Genomic DNA, 16,114 nt, shown 5'->3' with positions numbered 1-16,114 from the left:
CACTCTTTCTACTCCCCCTCCCCCTGGATCCCAGAACCTCTCTTTCTTCCCCGATCTCGGAGCCTCCCTCCTTATCTCCTACTTCGCCCCCTCCCTCCTGGACCCCAGATCTCTCTTCCTCTGTCTTTTTCTCCTTATTCTGAATTCCAAAACCTTCATCACTTTTTCTTCCACTTCCCTCCTGATCAGATCACGCAACCTTCCTCCCTCCCTTTTCTGCCTCCCTCCCCACCCCCCCCCCCAGATCAGCCAGAACTTCCCTCTCTATCTCTACTGCCTCCCTCTTTTTCTCTGCTCATGACAACAGACCCTCCTTCCCATCTCTCCCTCTCATTCTCCACCCTCCCCCTCCCGAATCAACTACTACTGTGGGTGGGACTCTTAAGTCAGAATTTGGTTGGCACGTCAGAGGCAGCAGCTTCTCTGCATCTAAAGACAGATGGAAAAAATTATTTATTTATTTATTTATTTATTTCTGGGATTTTATATACCGTCAATCAGACGTACCATCACAACGGTTCCCATAGTTAAAAAATACAATAAAGTAATTACAAATTTAAATTAAATATAAAAGTGATAAAAAAAGTACTACTGATAGAATTACAATACACATAAAATACATAGTAGACTATTAAAAGGAGTAAAAGAAAGGAGAAAAATAATTAGGTTGCTTGGTCTGATCTCGGTCACGGTCATTGTAGGCGTTGCCAAATAACCATAAATCACTCTTCAATAGTAGCTTACGCAATTGTTCACCACTTTTAAACCATAATGTAGCTTAAGCCACTTCAAAGAATTCTGTTTAAACTGGTGCCTCTGTCTCACCTCCCTTTTTCTTCCCCACCCTAGCCCAGATCCCAGAACCTCCATCCCCACTGGTTCCTACCACCTATTTCCCCCTCACCCTACCCCCACCAACTTCCATTCTTGGATCTTTCCTCCCTTTTCTTTCTGCTATGCCCCCTCCCCCCACCCAATCCAGGAACTTCTCCCTTCCGCCATCTCTCTTTCCTTCATTCTCTCCTCTCCCCCACCTCCATACCTGAGATCTCCTCTTCCTCTCATCACTGAGATCCTCCCCCTCCCCCCATACCAATACCTGGCATCCCCCACCCATAAAACCAGAAAAAGTCCAAAACAAATTATACAGACACAAAAAGAAAGTTACAGATGTTTGTTTTTGTTTTGCAGAATAAATTCACAGTATTCAGTATGCAAAATAGTACAAATGCATGCAAATGTGCTGCAGAATTGCCACTGCATTTCAGAAATGCTGCTGCTGAACTTATTAACTTCTGCGTCAGAATCGACTCCTTAGTTACCTCAGGAAACTGGGGGCTGCGCTCACAATCCATTTATTGTAAGGAAAGTGTCTGGGGGTTCTGCAATTCACGGCTCGTATGGGAGTGGGTCTCAACCTGTATAAACTGGTCATTAAATGAAGCCAATTTAGGGAAAATAAGAAGAAGGTGTTGGCCAGGCTCACATTAACTTGTTTCATCTTTAAAATAAATTAATGCTAAGTTGCATCAACTAAATATTTGAGCCACTGTGGATACACAAAATGAGAAGCATTTCAGCCAGGCGAAAATACATGCATTAAAAGTTGTGCTTTGGATTATTTCAGCAAGTCTCAAGCAGAAAAAGTCCAGGATTGGCAGTCATCCTGCCATACGGTGTAAGAGATGCCCTGTAGCTCTTGCAGAACATAAAATAAAGCCATGGAGTTGTACTACTACTACTACTCTGACATGACATCTCTCTGAAAGACTAAATATCAAGATGTCTTTTCACAGTACCTGTTAAGTTAAAGTGCAGCAATCACAAAGATCATATTTATGAGGTCTTTCTAAAGGGCCGTCACCTCTGCTTTTGAACAGCAGGCAGCATAACCAGAGGCAGTGGGACCCTAACATTTCTGGCACTAGGTATCAGAGATAAAGTAACCTTAAGACCCTGCTCTCTCCCCTTCCTCCTGTTCGTGTTGTGAACCAGTGACAAGGTGGGCAATAGAGTTCACAGATTATGTAGCAGTCCAAAGGGGACCTTGATTTGAACCCTCCTGCTCTGGCCACTGGAACTGGAGTAAGACTGCTGAACTGTCCTCTCTCCCTCCTCTCTTCCTAACCACAGCTGTTTGCAAACGAGAGTGTCCAGGACCATGTTGGATTTGCCAGGGTGAAGATTAATCTCATCAATGAGAATGACAACCGTCCCATCTTCAGCCAGTCACTGTACAATGTTAGCCTGCTTGAGAACGTCACTATTGGGACCACTGTGCTGAGTGTCTTCGTAAGTACTGCCCACCCTTCACCGGTTTAAAGCTACAGAACACTCTTATTCTAGCCTTGCCTGCAGCTTCCAGTTTGCTGGCCTAGAATGCATGTTATGCTTGATGAAGGGCAGAGAAGTGATATAGTGGTGTGCCAGGCACCACTATCACTTGATAGTGGTGCCTGGCAGGGATGATGTTTCAGGTACAGTGGTGAGTATCCAGGATAGTGAAGGGGAATGTAAGCTGTCCTGGAATAGTCACATGTTGCATGCCTATATCTCGTTCTTGGTTTCCCTGCTACAGATGGGAGACAAAAGTGTGTTCCACAAAAGGCATATTCGACACAAGAGCTTTTTCCTTTGTTGCAGTGAGCAGGAATTAACGAACATTACAAAGTGCATAGTACTTAACGTTCTGTAATGCTCATTATGTTCGCTAATTCCTTTGTGACTATGTGTATGAACAGTCAGAAATCATTTTGCTCGTACGCTGGAGTGCGTGTTTATACATTTTTGGCATCTGCATGCATATGTATATAATATGTAAGACCTACAAACATATTAAACCTTGTACAGTATAAAAACATGTTATATACTGAGAATGATGTAGATGATACTGTAGGATTGCTCAACCATTTTTCTGTGCTCTTCCAAAGCAGGAGACAGGAGTAGCCCAACCATCATTGCCTTTATTCAAGGCTGCTAGAACAATCGTAGTAACATGCAAAACATTTTATTGGAAAGTTAAACCAGGCAGATTTTAGCCTGGATCGTATCTGAAAGTAATCTGTGAATTTCCCCAAGGTGCGTGGGTAGAATCTGATTTTATGCTGTGAATCTCTGAAAAATGTATAGATACTGGCATTGAATTTGGAGTGCTCTGCCAGTAGATTCAGCAGATCTGCTGCAGGTTTTGTCCAAACGGCATCATACCTTTAAATAAAGGTTTGCAAATCAATTTAATAAACCTGCAGATTTTGCTTTGGTTCTACAAATTAATTCACAAAGTTGTTTTAAAGAGTTTGCACATCCTTAAATAGTATATTGAGTGCTCTGCAAACTGAGTACACTTACATCCTGACAAATAGTAAGTAATAAGGAGAAATGAAAATTAACCATAAAGATGGTACTGCATAAGATGGGAAAAACAGGCAGCGCTATACAAGAATTAGGAAAGACTCCATTTATGCCAAATAAAAGTTAAGGTTAAAAATATCTTATTTCATTTGCACACATTGTCTTGCCTCAGTGCAATAATAGCAGCAATACACATCAAAGAGAAGCAATCCCTCCACAAACACATGCCTGCTTTTTACCAATCTGAGGCTTCGTTCTCCACACCTCCTTTCCTAGGATAACTTGCACTTACATATACACACTACATAATACATGACAAGCTATCATGGCTGGGGAGGAGGGGGAAGAAATAGATATTCTGTATACTTTACTTCTGATTGTCATCAAAAGGTGCTGTATATGTCCTTTCCTGCCCTTTGACCCCCTGCTCTATGCTGGTAAAACTCGGTGAATGATCAGGACACATATTATTGAACACTGCTGCTGTATACGACAGGCTCGTATGAATGTTCCCTTGGTAGAGCATTGGACAATGGCTCAGCACACTACATCGGACTTATACTTCAATAATAAAAAAAACATATCGTCCCTCCTCATGTAGAGAAGATTTTGCACGTTTTCTCCGACAATGTGAAAAATGGTAGATATATAACTTGCCACTATGTGCCCTTCTAGGCTCAATCAAGCGATCGAATGGTTAGTTTTATTGTAAGCACCTTTATTTAGGGTTGCTGCTCTGTTTCAGTGTCTGCTTGCTTCTTCGATCTTGAATTAAATGTATTTTATGTGAACCTTGTTGATTCTGCTCTCTAGAAGTGTTTTTGTCCTGCATAAATCCTCTCCAGTTGTCCCCTCCAGTCTTCCGGTTCTCCAGTTGATTGACAGCTGAGTTATGTGATCTACCTTTTGGTGTGGTTTGTTTTTTTGTACTCCTATTTAAACTTCTAGTTATGGCATGATCATACATGCTGCTCTTTAAAGACTTTTGGTAAGGCACATTTCTCTAGCGCTTGTATGATTTTGAAATTCCGATGTACAAATTAATGTGGTTTGTGTTCAAAAAAATGTTTTATGACATCTGATTAATGTTCCCAGATTTCTTTTTGATTAATATTTTTTTTAAATATTGGGACTTTTTTTGGAGGGGATGTTTTTTGTTGACACTTATAAGGTTTGTGTTTGGGGTACTGACAGGATGATGCATAAGATATTTTGCTTGCTATTGTCCATTCATTATAGCTTTGCACTTGCAGAAAACCTGTGGACATATCCATTTAGAGAGTCATTTTTACAGGGACTTCTGCATTGTAAGATAGTATTTCATGTGCAGAAGTGGCCTTTTACAAAATTGCCTGCCCAATATGCGGATAAACTTCCATGCGTATGCCATGTTCACATGTAAGTTTACCCGGACAGAGCGGAGGCTTTCCTGGGGAGGGGTTTGAATTTAGGCACATATTTTTTGGATTTGAAAAAGCATGCATGTAAATTTTCATGAAAAATTTTGGATGATTTTTTAGCAGGTGTAACTTATCCAGGTAGATTTGGTGGGATAATTTGCAAGGTGGCCTTGTAACACGCAAGTCAGCTTTGAAAATTGGTATAACTTACGCACGTATTTGCCAACTTTTCAGTGCTACAAACTTACCCCCTTCAAGTACAGAAAGTGGCCTGACTTTCCCGTGGCTGGCTGGAATGGATCCGGGTCCGGCTTTTGGTGGTACCCGTGGTCGGTGCTATTTAAAGGAAAATGACACCTTGATGGACTTCGGTGAAGCCGGAGTTCCTCCGTGCGTGGCGATGCGACTGTACATTACCATACTCCCACTGGCATGCTTACAGCCACACTTCCCCTACGCAGCACACCCTGAGGTCATGGTATTGAAATCTCTAACAAAACGATCTGGAGCTCATGGAACTGTGTTTACTCCACAAACAGATGGTGCAAAGCCGTACTGAACCCCCAGGCAGCTCCTGTCTGACAGTTATTAATATTTCAAACAGATGTTTAGCTAGTCAGGCCGTTAGATGCTAAACAATGAGGTTGTTACGGCATTTGCCCCCCCCCCCCCCCCCCCCAGCTTCTAGCTATGCCTTGGTTTTCAGGCACAAATGTCAGGCTAGAACCTTTCCAGATAAATCAAATGGGATGCAATTAGCATTTAAATCAAGATTACCCTCCCAGATGATCCTGAACTTTTCACAGCTCTCCTCAGAGCTAACTTTCCTTGTATTTGTTTCTTGTTTCTTTGGCAGAGGGTTCAGTAAAGAATGAATGTCTTGTTTCTGGTGTAAAACCTTTGTGTATTTCCGCAGCGCAATAACACGATCCTCCGTGCACTCAGAGCACGTGTTAGACCAGTCCAAGGTAAAGGAGAGCATCTCAGGTTACGATTTTCTTCCTGGAGGTGTGAGGGATGATTAGTTTACATGTGTTTTTTCTGTATTTATTTTGGCAAGGCAATACAGGAAACAATAAGGAGACTGAGAGCATGTCCAGAATCCTATCCATAGAGGAATAGCAAGGCTGGTGTTAGATGGGCTGGTGCTCAGGACTGAAAGTAAAGAGCAGGCCTTGTTAGTGCCAAGCACCCTGAAGCTTTGCCTAAGAGAAGTCACTCAGGTTCACCAAAGATGGTTCCTTCTGGTGCTTGCCGCTTATCCCCTGCCCTCCACCCTCCCAAACCAGCCCTGAGGATTTAGAGAGCAATTTTCAAAGACATTTATCCAAGTAAATAGTGATCACTCACAGTTAATAAAAGAAAACTGTTCACAAAAATGTGGTGTTCCAACATGAAAACAGTTTACTGACGAATAATAATATGGCAGAAAAGCAAAAGAATCCAGTTCAGCTGTTTGGATTCTCCCAGCAGTTATAGTTCACAATCCAAACAAGCAAAAAATACAAAACACCAAGCAGCAAAAGTAGATTTCAGGAGCCCCTTCTGGCCTTTCCTTTGCCTCCAGGACCACCCCAGAAAGCGTATTGACCCTGTTAGTGGTGCCTGCAAGGATCTGCAAAGCTGGCACTCTTTCTGGGGAGGGCTTGGAGGCAAACGGAAAGGCCAGAAGGGGCTCCTGAAGTCTTCTTGTACTGCTCTGTGCTTTGTATTTTTCCTTGTTTGGCCTGGGAACTGTAACTGTGAGGAGAATCCAGACATCTGCACTGGATTCTTTTGTTTCTCTGCCATTTTATTATTCTTCAGTAAGCTATGTTTGCGTTGGAGCAACACGTTTTTGGGAAGAGTTTTTATTAACTGTGAGTGATCCCCTTGGACCTTACGGCACCGAGCTGTCGTCCGTCCCCCCGTCCCCCCCCCCACTGGAAGAATCCTGCTCTGGGTCTGCAGCCAGTTTTCCCCTATTCTATAGTACTCCTTCTGCTCTAAAGGGAGCGCCCTATAAAAGGGGGTTACCTGTGCATTTGTATCCAAATTGAGGGATAGCCAGTTTAGCCGGATAAATTGCTATTTAACTGGGTAAATTGCTTTGAAAATTGTCCTCCACACTTATGCACACACATGCGCACACAATCCTACAGCTGTTAATATAATTATACATGTAAAACTTGTGGATTGCAGAGCTTTACGTGCACACAGTGCTATACTTTAGCGTTTAGAGAGCCATAAAATCATTAAACATAACAGCGGCAAAGGTGGTCCAAGTGAAGTCACGGAAGGAGCAGGCTACAAGAAGAGGGAAGACAACTCCTAATGAGATTATAAATAAAACAGATTGCATTAATCTGTTATAGTTGAAACATGAACTATTTGTGTGTGTAATCTGCGAGACCTGATTAATGGCCCCACCGATGACATCTGTATGGTGTGCGTTTGGGGGCGGCAAGGAGTTCAGTGGAAAAGCTCCAGGCTCCTCTTGGCACAAAGTGCAGTCTTGCTCGGTGTGTGGAATAAAGTCTTAGATTGCGTGACTCCCGCTGGGTGCCATGAAGTTATCCCAGCCTGCTCATGGGACTGTGAAATGTCTTCTCCCTGACCTTTTCAGCTACTTCATTAAAAGGTTTCATGGTCATTTATTTCATTAAAAAAAAAAAATCCCTTGCAATATTTACTGAGAGTTGGGGCAGAAACTGCCGTTCTTTGCACACTGAGTTGGAGGAAAGCCCCCACCGCCCGCGGCACTGAATCCCATTTAATATCAATAGTGTCAATCTAAATCCCTGTCATTTAATGCAAAGCTATTGCAATTTACCAAGTGCATTCTGACACTTGTCTTAAAAGTATCTAAATGCTTAGGGATGGGAGTTAGAGAACCAGAAATGGGCCATAGTCCTAGCATGGTATGACGTTAGGCTGACATCAGTGCAGTTTGACTTTGTTTTCTTTTTCTTCGAGCAGCAATGAGCTGGGCAGAGAGATCTCAGCTTGAATAGCTTAGAATCTCTGATGTTCGTGACTGAATTACTCACGCCAAACTTATTAAAGACGCAGGTTCCATCTCTATTAAGGAGAGGCAATATGGTCTGGGATAGATTCAAACCACTTTGCGGAAGAGAGTGTTTTCCGAGGCAAGTCATACCCATCGTTGTCTCCTTTTTTTATGCTGCTCAACCAATGTGCCAAATTTGAGCTGACGGCAACTTACTGATGTGGAAATAGAGCTGGCACAACCGGGGAAGCAATAGCTGCATTTTCCACAAGGCAACAACTTCTCGGGGGTGGCAAGAATAAGTTCCAGTGGCAGTCATGGGCTCCTACTCACTACATCTGCCATATACCCAGGCCTGGATTTAAACATTGGCAGCTACCTAGGGTGCCAAATTTTGAAAGCACCAAAGAGTGCCTGCTCCCATTTATTGTAGGGCCATGTACCACTGCCATTTCAAAGATTCACCACTGTGGCCAAACAGCCCTCCCCTGCTTTACAATCTCTGGTGGTGAAATCCCGCTGTCCAAGCTCCTAGGGGGTTATCCTGCCTTTGCCCTATGATGCTGCTTATGGATGCCAAAATCTTAAATCCGGCCCTGCATATACCAACTCCCTCTACCCATCCCCTAGTGGACTACCACACTCACCTCCACCTCCTCCCTCCCTATAGACCATCACTCTTATCCTTTACTACTGGTACTTTCCACCCTCTCTATCTTAAAAGTGCGGTGGCAGTCGCAGAAGGTAGGACCTGTAAGTCAGCACATAGTCACCAGTTTCTCAGTGGCCACCCCCCTCTCCTCTTGTATGAGCTTTGTTGTTCAGTAAGGCCTTCTTCTACTACTTCCAAAATCACCACCCACTTTGAGTGAGTGGCAAGGCAGAGGAGTAGAAATCCATGGGCGGGAGACAGATGGAGTAGATGTCAGGGAGATGAGAAGTTGTAGTGGTCTGGGGGAGTGGGTGGTGAAAGAGGTCTTAATAGTCTGTGTGTGGGGAGGAGCTGTCACAATGGTCTGTAGGTTGGGGGTGGGTAGGAGGAGATGTTGGTCTATGTATGGATAGGGGAAGGGGAGGAGGGGTCATGGTGGTCTGTGTGGGATTGGAGAGGGAGAGAGTTTGGTGGTACATGTTAAGAGTGAAGGAGAGATTGTGGTGATTTGGGTAGAGGGTGGGGGTAGGAAAGGAGGGGGTGGCACAGTAATCCCCTCCCTTCCTGTTCTCTGCAGGCTGCCTGGGAGAGGAGGGCTAGAGCAGGATGCAGAGGGCTCTTTCCTACTGAATGAGATTCAGCACGGATGTCACCCCCAAATATTTGCCTCTCTAAGGACAGGCCTAGTGTGTGTAACCATTACTTGGGGTGTGTTAAGTCCCAGGGCACACAATCCACTTTATTTCTTTGGGGCTGCTCTGGCTAGCTGACTTGTCCCCAGCTTGACTCTCAATCCCCGGGGAGGGGGGGTGACTTTTTATGGGGGAAAGCTCGTGCCTATGGCCCACACGATGAATAAAAGCCCCAGTGTGCTTTGATCCCCTTAGATTGTGTCTGTTAGTGCTTCTCATGAGGCGAGAGGCAGTAAGAATGACAGGAGCAGGACTGCGTATAAAATAATAGTTTACCGATTCATAAAATGAGTACAAAAAATGAATGTTCATCTGATTGTTGGTACAGGATTTTCCTATGGGTAGGTAGGTGTCCTTTGTTACAGACATCTGGGTAGAGCCCACGGTGATTTCAATTGCTCATAACTCTCCTCAGCTGCTGTGTGTGTGGGAATCCTATTGAAGGGGTCCCCCTTGCACTGCAAAAATCCTACCTTTAGACGTCTTCTTCCCCTTGGTTACCCAGCCTGTACTGGTCCCTTGATGTGCAGAGAACCAGATGGAGTCTCCTCCTCTTGTTCTTTCTTCCCTTGGTCAAGCTGTTTCTTTATCCTTAGCAGTTACTTCAGGGATTCTCTTGTGGAAAAATCAAGGGATCAGGCTATTTCTCAGCACTGCAGTCCCAGTGGGGAAGGGGGATCCGAAAACTCTCCCCACTTTACTTAAAGTCCAAATGTACTTTTTTGTACACATCAAGGGCGACCAGGAAGGTGGAGGATCTTCATCGGATGACGTACGAGGAGAGATTGAAGAATCTAAATATGTACACCCTGGAGGAAAGGAGGAGCAGAGGTGATATGATACAGACTTTCAGATACTTGAAAGGTGTTAATGATCCAAAGACAACGACAAACCTTTTCCGTAGGAAAAAAATCAGCAGAACCAGGGGTCACGATTTGAAGCTCCAGGGAGGAAGTTTCAGAACCAATGTCAGGAAGTATTTCTTCACGGAGAGGGTTGTGGATGCCTGGAATGCCCTTCCGAAGGAAGTGGTGAAGACCAGAACTGTGAAGGACTTCAAAGGGGCATGGGATAAACACTGTGGATCCATAAAGTCAAGAGGATGTGAATAAAGAGTGGGTGACTCGCCAGAATGATGGCTACTGCCTGGAGACAATACCCTTATTAAATAAACATACACATTCTTACTGTGACTCCAACATCGCTCTAAGCTTCAACAGCAAGAGGAAATGTGGAAAAAAGGATTCACACTCACAAAGAGGGGAGTAGCTGGCTTGTTACGGCGGTTACTACCCCAAATCAAATAAGCCTGATACTTCACTTTCAATGCATATACAGCATAGTTCTCTGCTTCAACTGCAGGGGAGAAGAAAAGAGGGTTCGCACTCACAAAGCGGGGAGTAGCTGGCTTGTTACAGCGGTTACTACCCCAAACCAAACTTTCGATGCATATCCAGCATAGCTCTCTGCTTCAACAGCATGGGAGAAGAAAAACAACCAATAAGGGCTGTATAACATAGTCTGGGTAAAACAAGCATGGGTGTAGCTGCTTATTGCAGCAGTTACTACCCCTACTACCCCTAACTAATGAAGCTTGATATTTCACTTGGATGCAGCTCCATCACTGCTCTCTACATTAAAGGTGGGGGTGGAAGGGAAATAGAACCAAAGAGCTAAGAGAAACAGATAAGTATGAGAGAAAAAATGTGTGAAGCTTGCTGGGCAGACTGGATGGGCCATTTGGTCTTCTTCTGCCGTCATTTCTATGTTTCTATGTTTACTTTAAAGTTTAACTGGATACTTCTTCAAAACTGGGGTTCATACTGTCAACAGGCGCTTGCCACATTCAGGGGGTGAATGGGCTCGCTGATCTTCAGCCCCTGTCCTTTGAGTATTGCCAACGAGGATGACTTTCCCCAAAGAAGAAGGGTGAACTTGTTTCCTTCCAAAAATAGGACTCTCCTAGCCTTCACAATCTCTCTCAGCAGGATCCATCACTGGTGCTTGCCTACCTAGGGTTTAGAGTAGGCTCACAGGACTTTGGTCCCCTGTACAGAGCCTTTTTGTCCCTAAAGCATATCAGGCTCAACAGTCTGTCTCTCTGTAACTTAAAATAATAAGGATCCTCTGGCAGGGAGTGCACGATGAGGTAGCCCCTCTAAAAGAAAACTCCTTAAAGCAAGGCTGGGAGGCCTTACCAGAGTGTGGAAAAAATGCAACCCGGCGCAAACAAATCTACGCCCAATTTTATAACATGTGCGTGCAGTCGTGCGCATGTTATAAAATCCAGGCTCGGCGCGCGCAAGGAGGTGCACAATTGTACAACCTGCGCGCGCCGAGCCGCGCAGCCTGCCTCCATTCCCTCCGAGGCCACTCCGAAATTGGAGCGGCCTCAGAAGGAACTTTCCTTCCGCCCCCCCCCCCCCCCGCATGTATCCCTTTAAAAATCCGCCCCTTAGTCTCTGACTGCTTCCTCCACCTGAACCCCCAGTGCAATAAAATGGCTTGGCTAAATAGCACTGAGGCATCCAATCCAGAACCTCCATGTGGAAGGGACTGAGGGGTATGGATGGCTCCTGTCTTAAAGATGTTTAGGGCAGGGATAGTTGCATCTAGTGGCCAGACCAGGACAGTATGTCACATGTGCCTGTTGGTAAATTCGGACCTGGGCAATTACTGTGTTGCCGTGGGCCTTCATCTCCCCTCAATTCTATATAATAACTTTGAATGGGTAGAGAACAAATCCAAAGGAGGGATCTTTGTGACTGGTTAACTGCTATCTTTGGAAAACACCTGTTAAATTTAAGCAACTTTACTTTCTCTGCAGAAAAACAGTCCACCTTAGTCACATGCACGAGACTCCCTAAGTAAGGCTTGCCTTCAACAAAAAAGGGCGAGACGGGGTGAGGAAACAGGAACAAAAAGCATCGATGGGCAGGAACTATTTTTGTTGGGAAACTCTTTGCTATTTTGTAATTATTATTTTTGAAATAACAGGAAGGCAGCTTGAAATATAAAATGGGCCTTGATGGAGTTGGGCTTTACTGGCTTAAGGCCTAGATTTATCATTCCGCTATAAATATAGCGGAATGATGAGCGACGTCCAAAAAAGGGGCAGGGGCGATAGTGCGCAGCCGGTGGTGCGTTTTTGCCTGCTGCGGTTGCGGCCGTGCTGCACAGTGTCGCCCTCATGGCGCCCCTGAAAAAGGTGCGGTCTAAAACATTATCTCCCACAATGGTAGCAGAAAGAAAAATGCTCTAACCCCGCCCTAACCCCTTCCCTTTCCCTCATTTAAATGCTAATGTCGCGATGCAGTAGTTATCACGTGCGTTAGGGCGTCATCACGTGCGGTAATGCCCTAATGCATGTGATAAGGCCACATCGCGTTTGGATGAATGACCCTGTTAGTTACTCATCCGAACAGCATTGAATATTGGGCCCATTCAGCAGAGTGGAGAATAATGAAATCCATGCTGCAAAAAACAAAAGAAAGTACACTGTCCAAAAGTTACAGTCACTGTAAAATCTTCACACACTCTGGGTTTTCTTTCTCCGCTGCCCCACCAGCACTGAGCTACTCTTAAAAGAATGAGATCCTCCCTGGGCTCTTGCCTTTCTGACTACCTATTTTCTGGTGTGCAGATCGCTGTAGTCCACTAACTGAACTGGAACGCTCTCTTGCACAGACGGGCGTCTGCTGACTCCTTCCAAGCTGCATCTCTGAAAGTAGATCTCCTCCCAATCTGGCAATCCTTACTCTGACTCCAACCAGAAATCCACTCTTCAAAACTTAAGGCAAACCTTCAGCACAATGCAAGACGCATGGGACTGACTTCCCTTTCGCTACTCCTCTCCTCTTGTGGGGTTCTTTCAATCTCGGGGTTTTCCTTGGACCTCCAAGAAAATCTTCCTCCTCCTGGAAGTCCTCAGGGCTCTGGCCTTGAGCCTCAGAAACCTTTCTAGGATGGAAGACTGGACAAGGAGAGAACGTGAGCCAAAATGGGCTCATGAGTTGTTTTTTTAAATGCCACTTTCCTGAAGAAAATCCCGCTGGGGAGATTCAGGGAACACCCTACACTGCTCATGCTCTCTCTGACCACAAACTTCCAGCAGCTATGAAGGCTCTGATGCATATAGCAAGGGGCACTTTGGCTCCTGGCACTTTTCTTCTGCTGCTTTGCACTTCCAGCTCAGTCAGAACCAAGTCTGGGTTCTGGTGTCAGGAACTTCCATTCGCAGCTACCTGGGGATTATTTTTGCCCGTATTTCATATCCCCTCACAACTTTAATCCGGTCATTGCGCCAGAGCTCCTTCTGGATCCCTTCATTCAGGGGCACTAAATCCAGCCACTGGATGTTGCTATTGCACAATGATTATGATTTCCCTCTACACCCGGGGGGGCTGTGAGTGCCTCCTTGGCAGCATCCCTAGCCCAGACTGACCCAAGGAGTGGAGAACATGAGCTGGAATCAAATTCAGCTCCTTCCACATGGTAATGCACAGCACTGCCACTGAACTGACTTAATAGTATATCTATCTATTATCTATCTATATCCTATTTATCTGTCTATATCTCTGTCTATCAATACCTTTATAGTATGTATTTTCTTTTTATTGATTGACTGTGCAAAGTTGCATTCTTTTGTCAAAAACACTAAAGTTAAAATGCCCTCTTGCTCTTACCTCCAGTATGTATGAAAGCATTGCTGGGTGCCAGCATGCTGTGGAACATCATCGCTTAGGAGAGGCATGCAGTTGCCAGGGCTGGAGGCCAGTTAGAGGAGCATTTCTCTGAATTTGGAATACAGAACTTGCTGTCTGCACCTGGTCGCTGCTTGGCATGGGGAGAGGGGAAGCCTGTAGGGAGATATTTAGGTTTACGTCTCCTACACAGCTCAGCTGTGCAATTAGGCTGATGTGAAAAATGAAGATAGCTTAAGTACTAATAACTACACCAGTAACAAAAACAAAAAAAAGACAGACAAAAGCAAAAAACACTAGTTCTTGAAACAACTTATTTTCGTTAGTTTTGCAATGAACATGATTGCTTACTGGCAGCCATTGCCTGATCACCCAGTTAAAGTTTTGGGCATGCCGTCTGGAGCATTTGGCATGATATAAGCTCAGACTCAAAGAGGCCCAAAGTCACATCATGGACCAGACTATAGAACCAACTTGGAGAGGGGCCCTTTTTCAATTGTTTTGACTGGAGGTGAGATTCTGGTGAGTCGACAAGTTATAATTTCACAGAACAGACTAGTACAGTTGGGACCCTCCACCATTTTCCCCTGTTTTTGGGGGGAGCTTATTATGGGATACTTCTCACACATGGGAAAAAGGCAGGATTTGCAATCACAATATGAAGTTGTGACATTTCAATCCATCTCAAATTATTACTGAATAGTGTAGGAGTACCATACAATTGTTCTTAATAACCTAAGAAGGGATAATCATGCCAGCTTTATCTAAACTTTTTTTGGTGTCATTTCCAACACTAAAGCCGATGTATCAAATGCAAAGACTTCCACCAAAATGAACTAACACCTTGGGAAGCTTTTCTTGCAGTGCTAACTCCTTTGAATAATATGCAAAAATGGATTAGGGGCTGCTTTTTGCAAAATATTCTGCAGAAAATTGCAGACTTTTTCAAAATAAATGAAAATACCCCATTTAAAAAATTGTATTTCCTGGAAGTAGGCAGAATCGTCAGGAATCGGTGATATCTGTATCCTTCAAAGGTTTTGTACCCAGAATTTCTCATGAACTGGAATGTTATTAATGAAAATGTCTATCATGCCACTCACTCTATTCATCTTAAATTTGAAGATGGGTAAATAGAAAGAAGTACTCCCATGAGCTTTATAGTCAGGCAAGCCCCTTTATGATGAAAAAAAAGTTTAGTTTGCATGGATACATGTTAAAGAATGGTACATTATTTTGATTTGTACATTTTATCACAGAATTCACATTCCATTCAATCACAAAGCGCTCAACAGTTTTTGGCAATGGAAATAAAAATAATGAAAGACCACACCTTTTTTGTTTGCTCATTTTTATCTAAATCAATGTTGAAAACTGTGGTATTAGTACTATTAGATGCATATGTGCAATATAATTGAACATCATTAGATCTTCCACAAACACTGTTCTTGAGTTGATGGTGCTGGGGGAAGGTTGCTTAATACTTTTAAATCCAAATTTCCAGTAAGCTCAGACTGACTTGTGCAGTTCACATTTTGTAGTGTTGGGGGTAATTGCTCATACTGAACGCACACATTAAATTGCACTTAATTTTAAAACGTACTGTGCCTTCATCTACTCCATTGTAGGCATGTAAATCATCAGATCTTGCTCTTCATGGCAAAATTGATGCGTGTATGACTAAAAGAATAATCTTTCATGTAATAAGAGATCTCAGTGATTATTTCACTCTCACTCATGTATCGGGTCATTATATAATCATCAGTCCCCAGTACTTATTTTAGATTTTAAAATTTTTATACAAGTAAAACCAATCACTTCCCGTAATTATTTGGTTCTTCAATCCATCCTTTGAAGAAAACCTGACATGTTTCAAGGTGAGACAGCTGTGTCAGGGGTTCAACATTGCCACAATGTCCTGTGTTTAGCTGAGTAAAGAAAAGATCAAAATTAGCATTGAACACATGGCTCAAGGGAACAAAATTATAGCTCATGCCGCATCCTTATTGTAAAGTTTACAAGCTTCACAACGTTCATTACATGTGTTCGGCACAAGATCAAAGTGCTATGCGCACTGCTACTTACAGAGTTTTAAATGTGTGTGCATATATCCTACATATGACTACATTGTCACAGCCACGTCAATGATGTGCAATCAAGGTAATGACAGCAGTCATGGACGTCAGATAGGGGCTACGAATAATTAAGCTATTGACAGCTGTCAAAAACGGCAAGCAAAATTCATCAAACATTAGTGATTTTTAAAAACAATGATTCCATTCAGCATCCTCATCCAGTGTTTTTCACGCCTTAGTAAAATGTTTGCC

The 16,114-nt window shown here is 43.7% G+C and overlaps 1 protein-coding gene across 1 annotated transcript in view; it reads left to right on the top strand.

Moving 5' to 3' along the window:
* The window catches only part of CDH23 (cadherin related 23), a 1,814,588-nt gene that overhangs the window by 1,027,907 nt on the left and 770,567 nt on the right, over positions 1-16,114 (top strand). Inside the window, exon 13 of the mRNA XM_029608940.1 lies at positions 2,134-2,292. Within this exon, the coding sequence (XP_029464800.1) occupies positions 2,134-2,292 (159 nt within the window). The remainder of the gene's footprint in view (positions 1-2,133; positions 2,293-16,114) is intronic.

Source organism: Rhinatrema bivittatum, chromosome 7, assembly GCF_901001135.1.
Source record: "Rhinatrema bivittatum chromosome 7, aRhiBiv1.1, whole genome shotgun sequence".
NCBI classification, from domain to species: domain Eukaryota; kingdom Metazoa; phylum Chordata; class Amphibia; order Gymnophiona; family Rhinatrematidae; genus Rhinatrema; species Rhinatrema bivittatum.
Note: the sequence above shows the minus strand (reverse complement) of the source record. Positions and strands in the feature narration are given on the sequence as shown.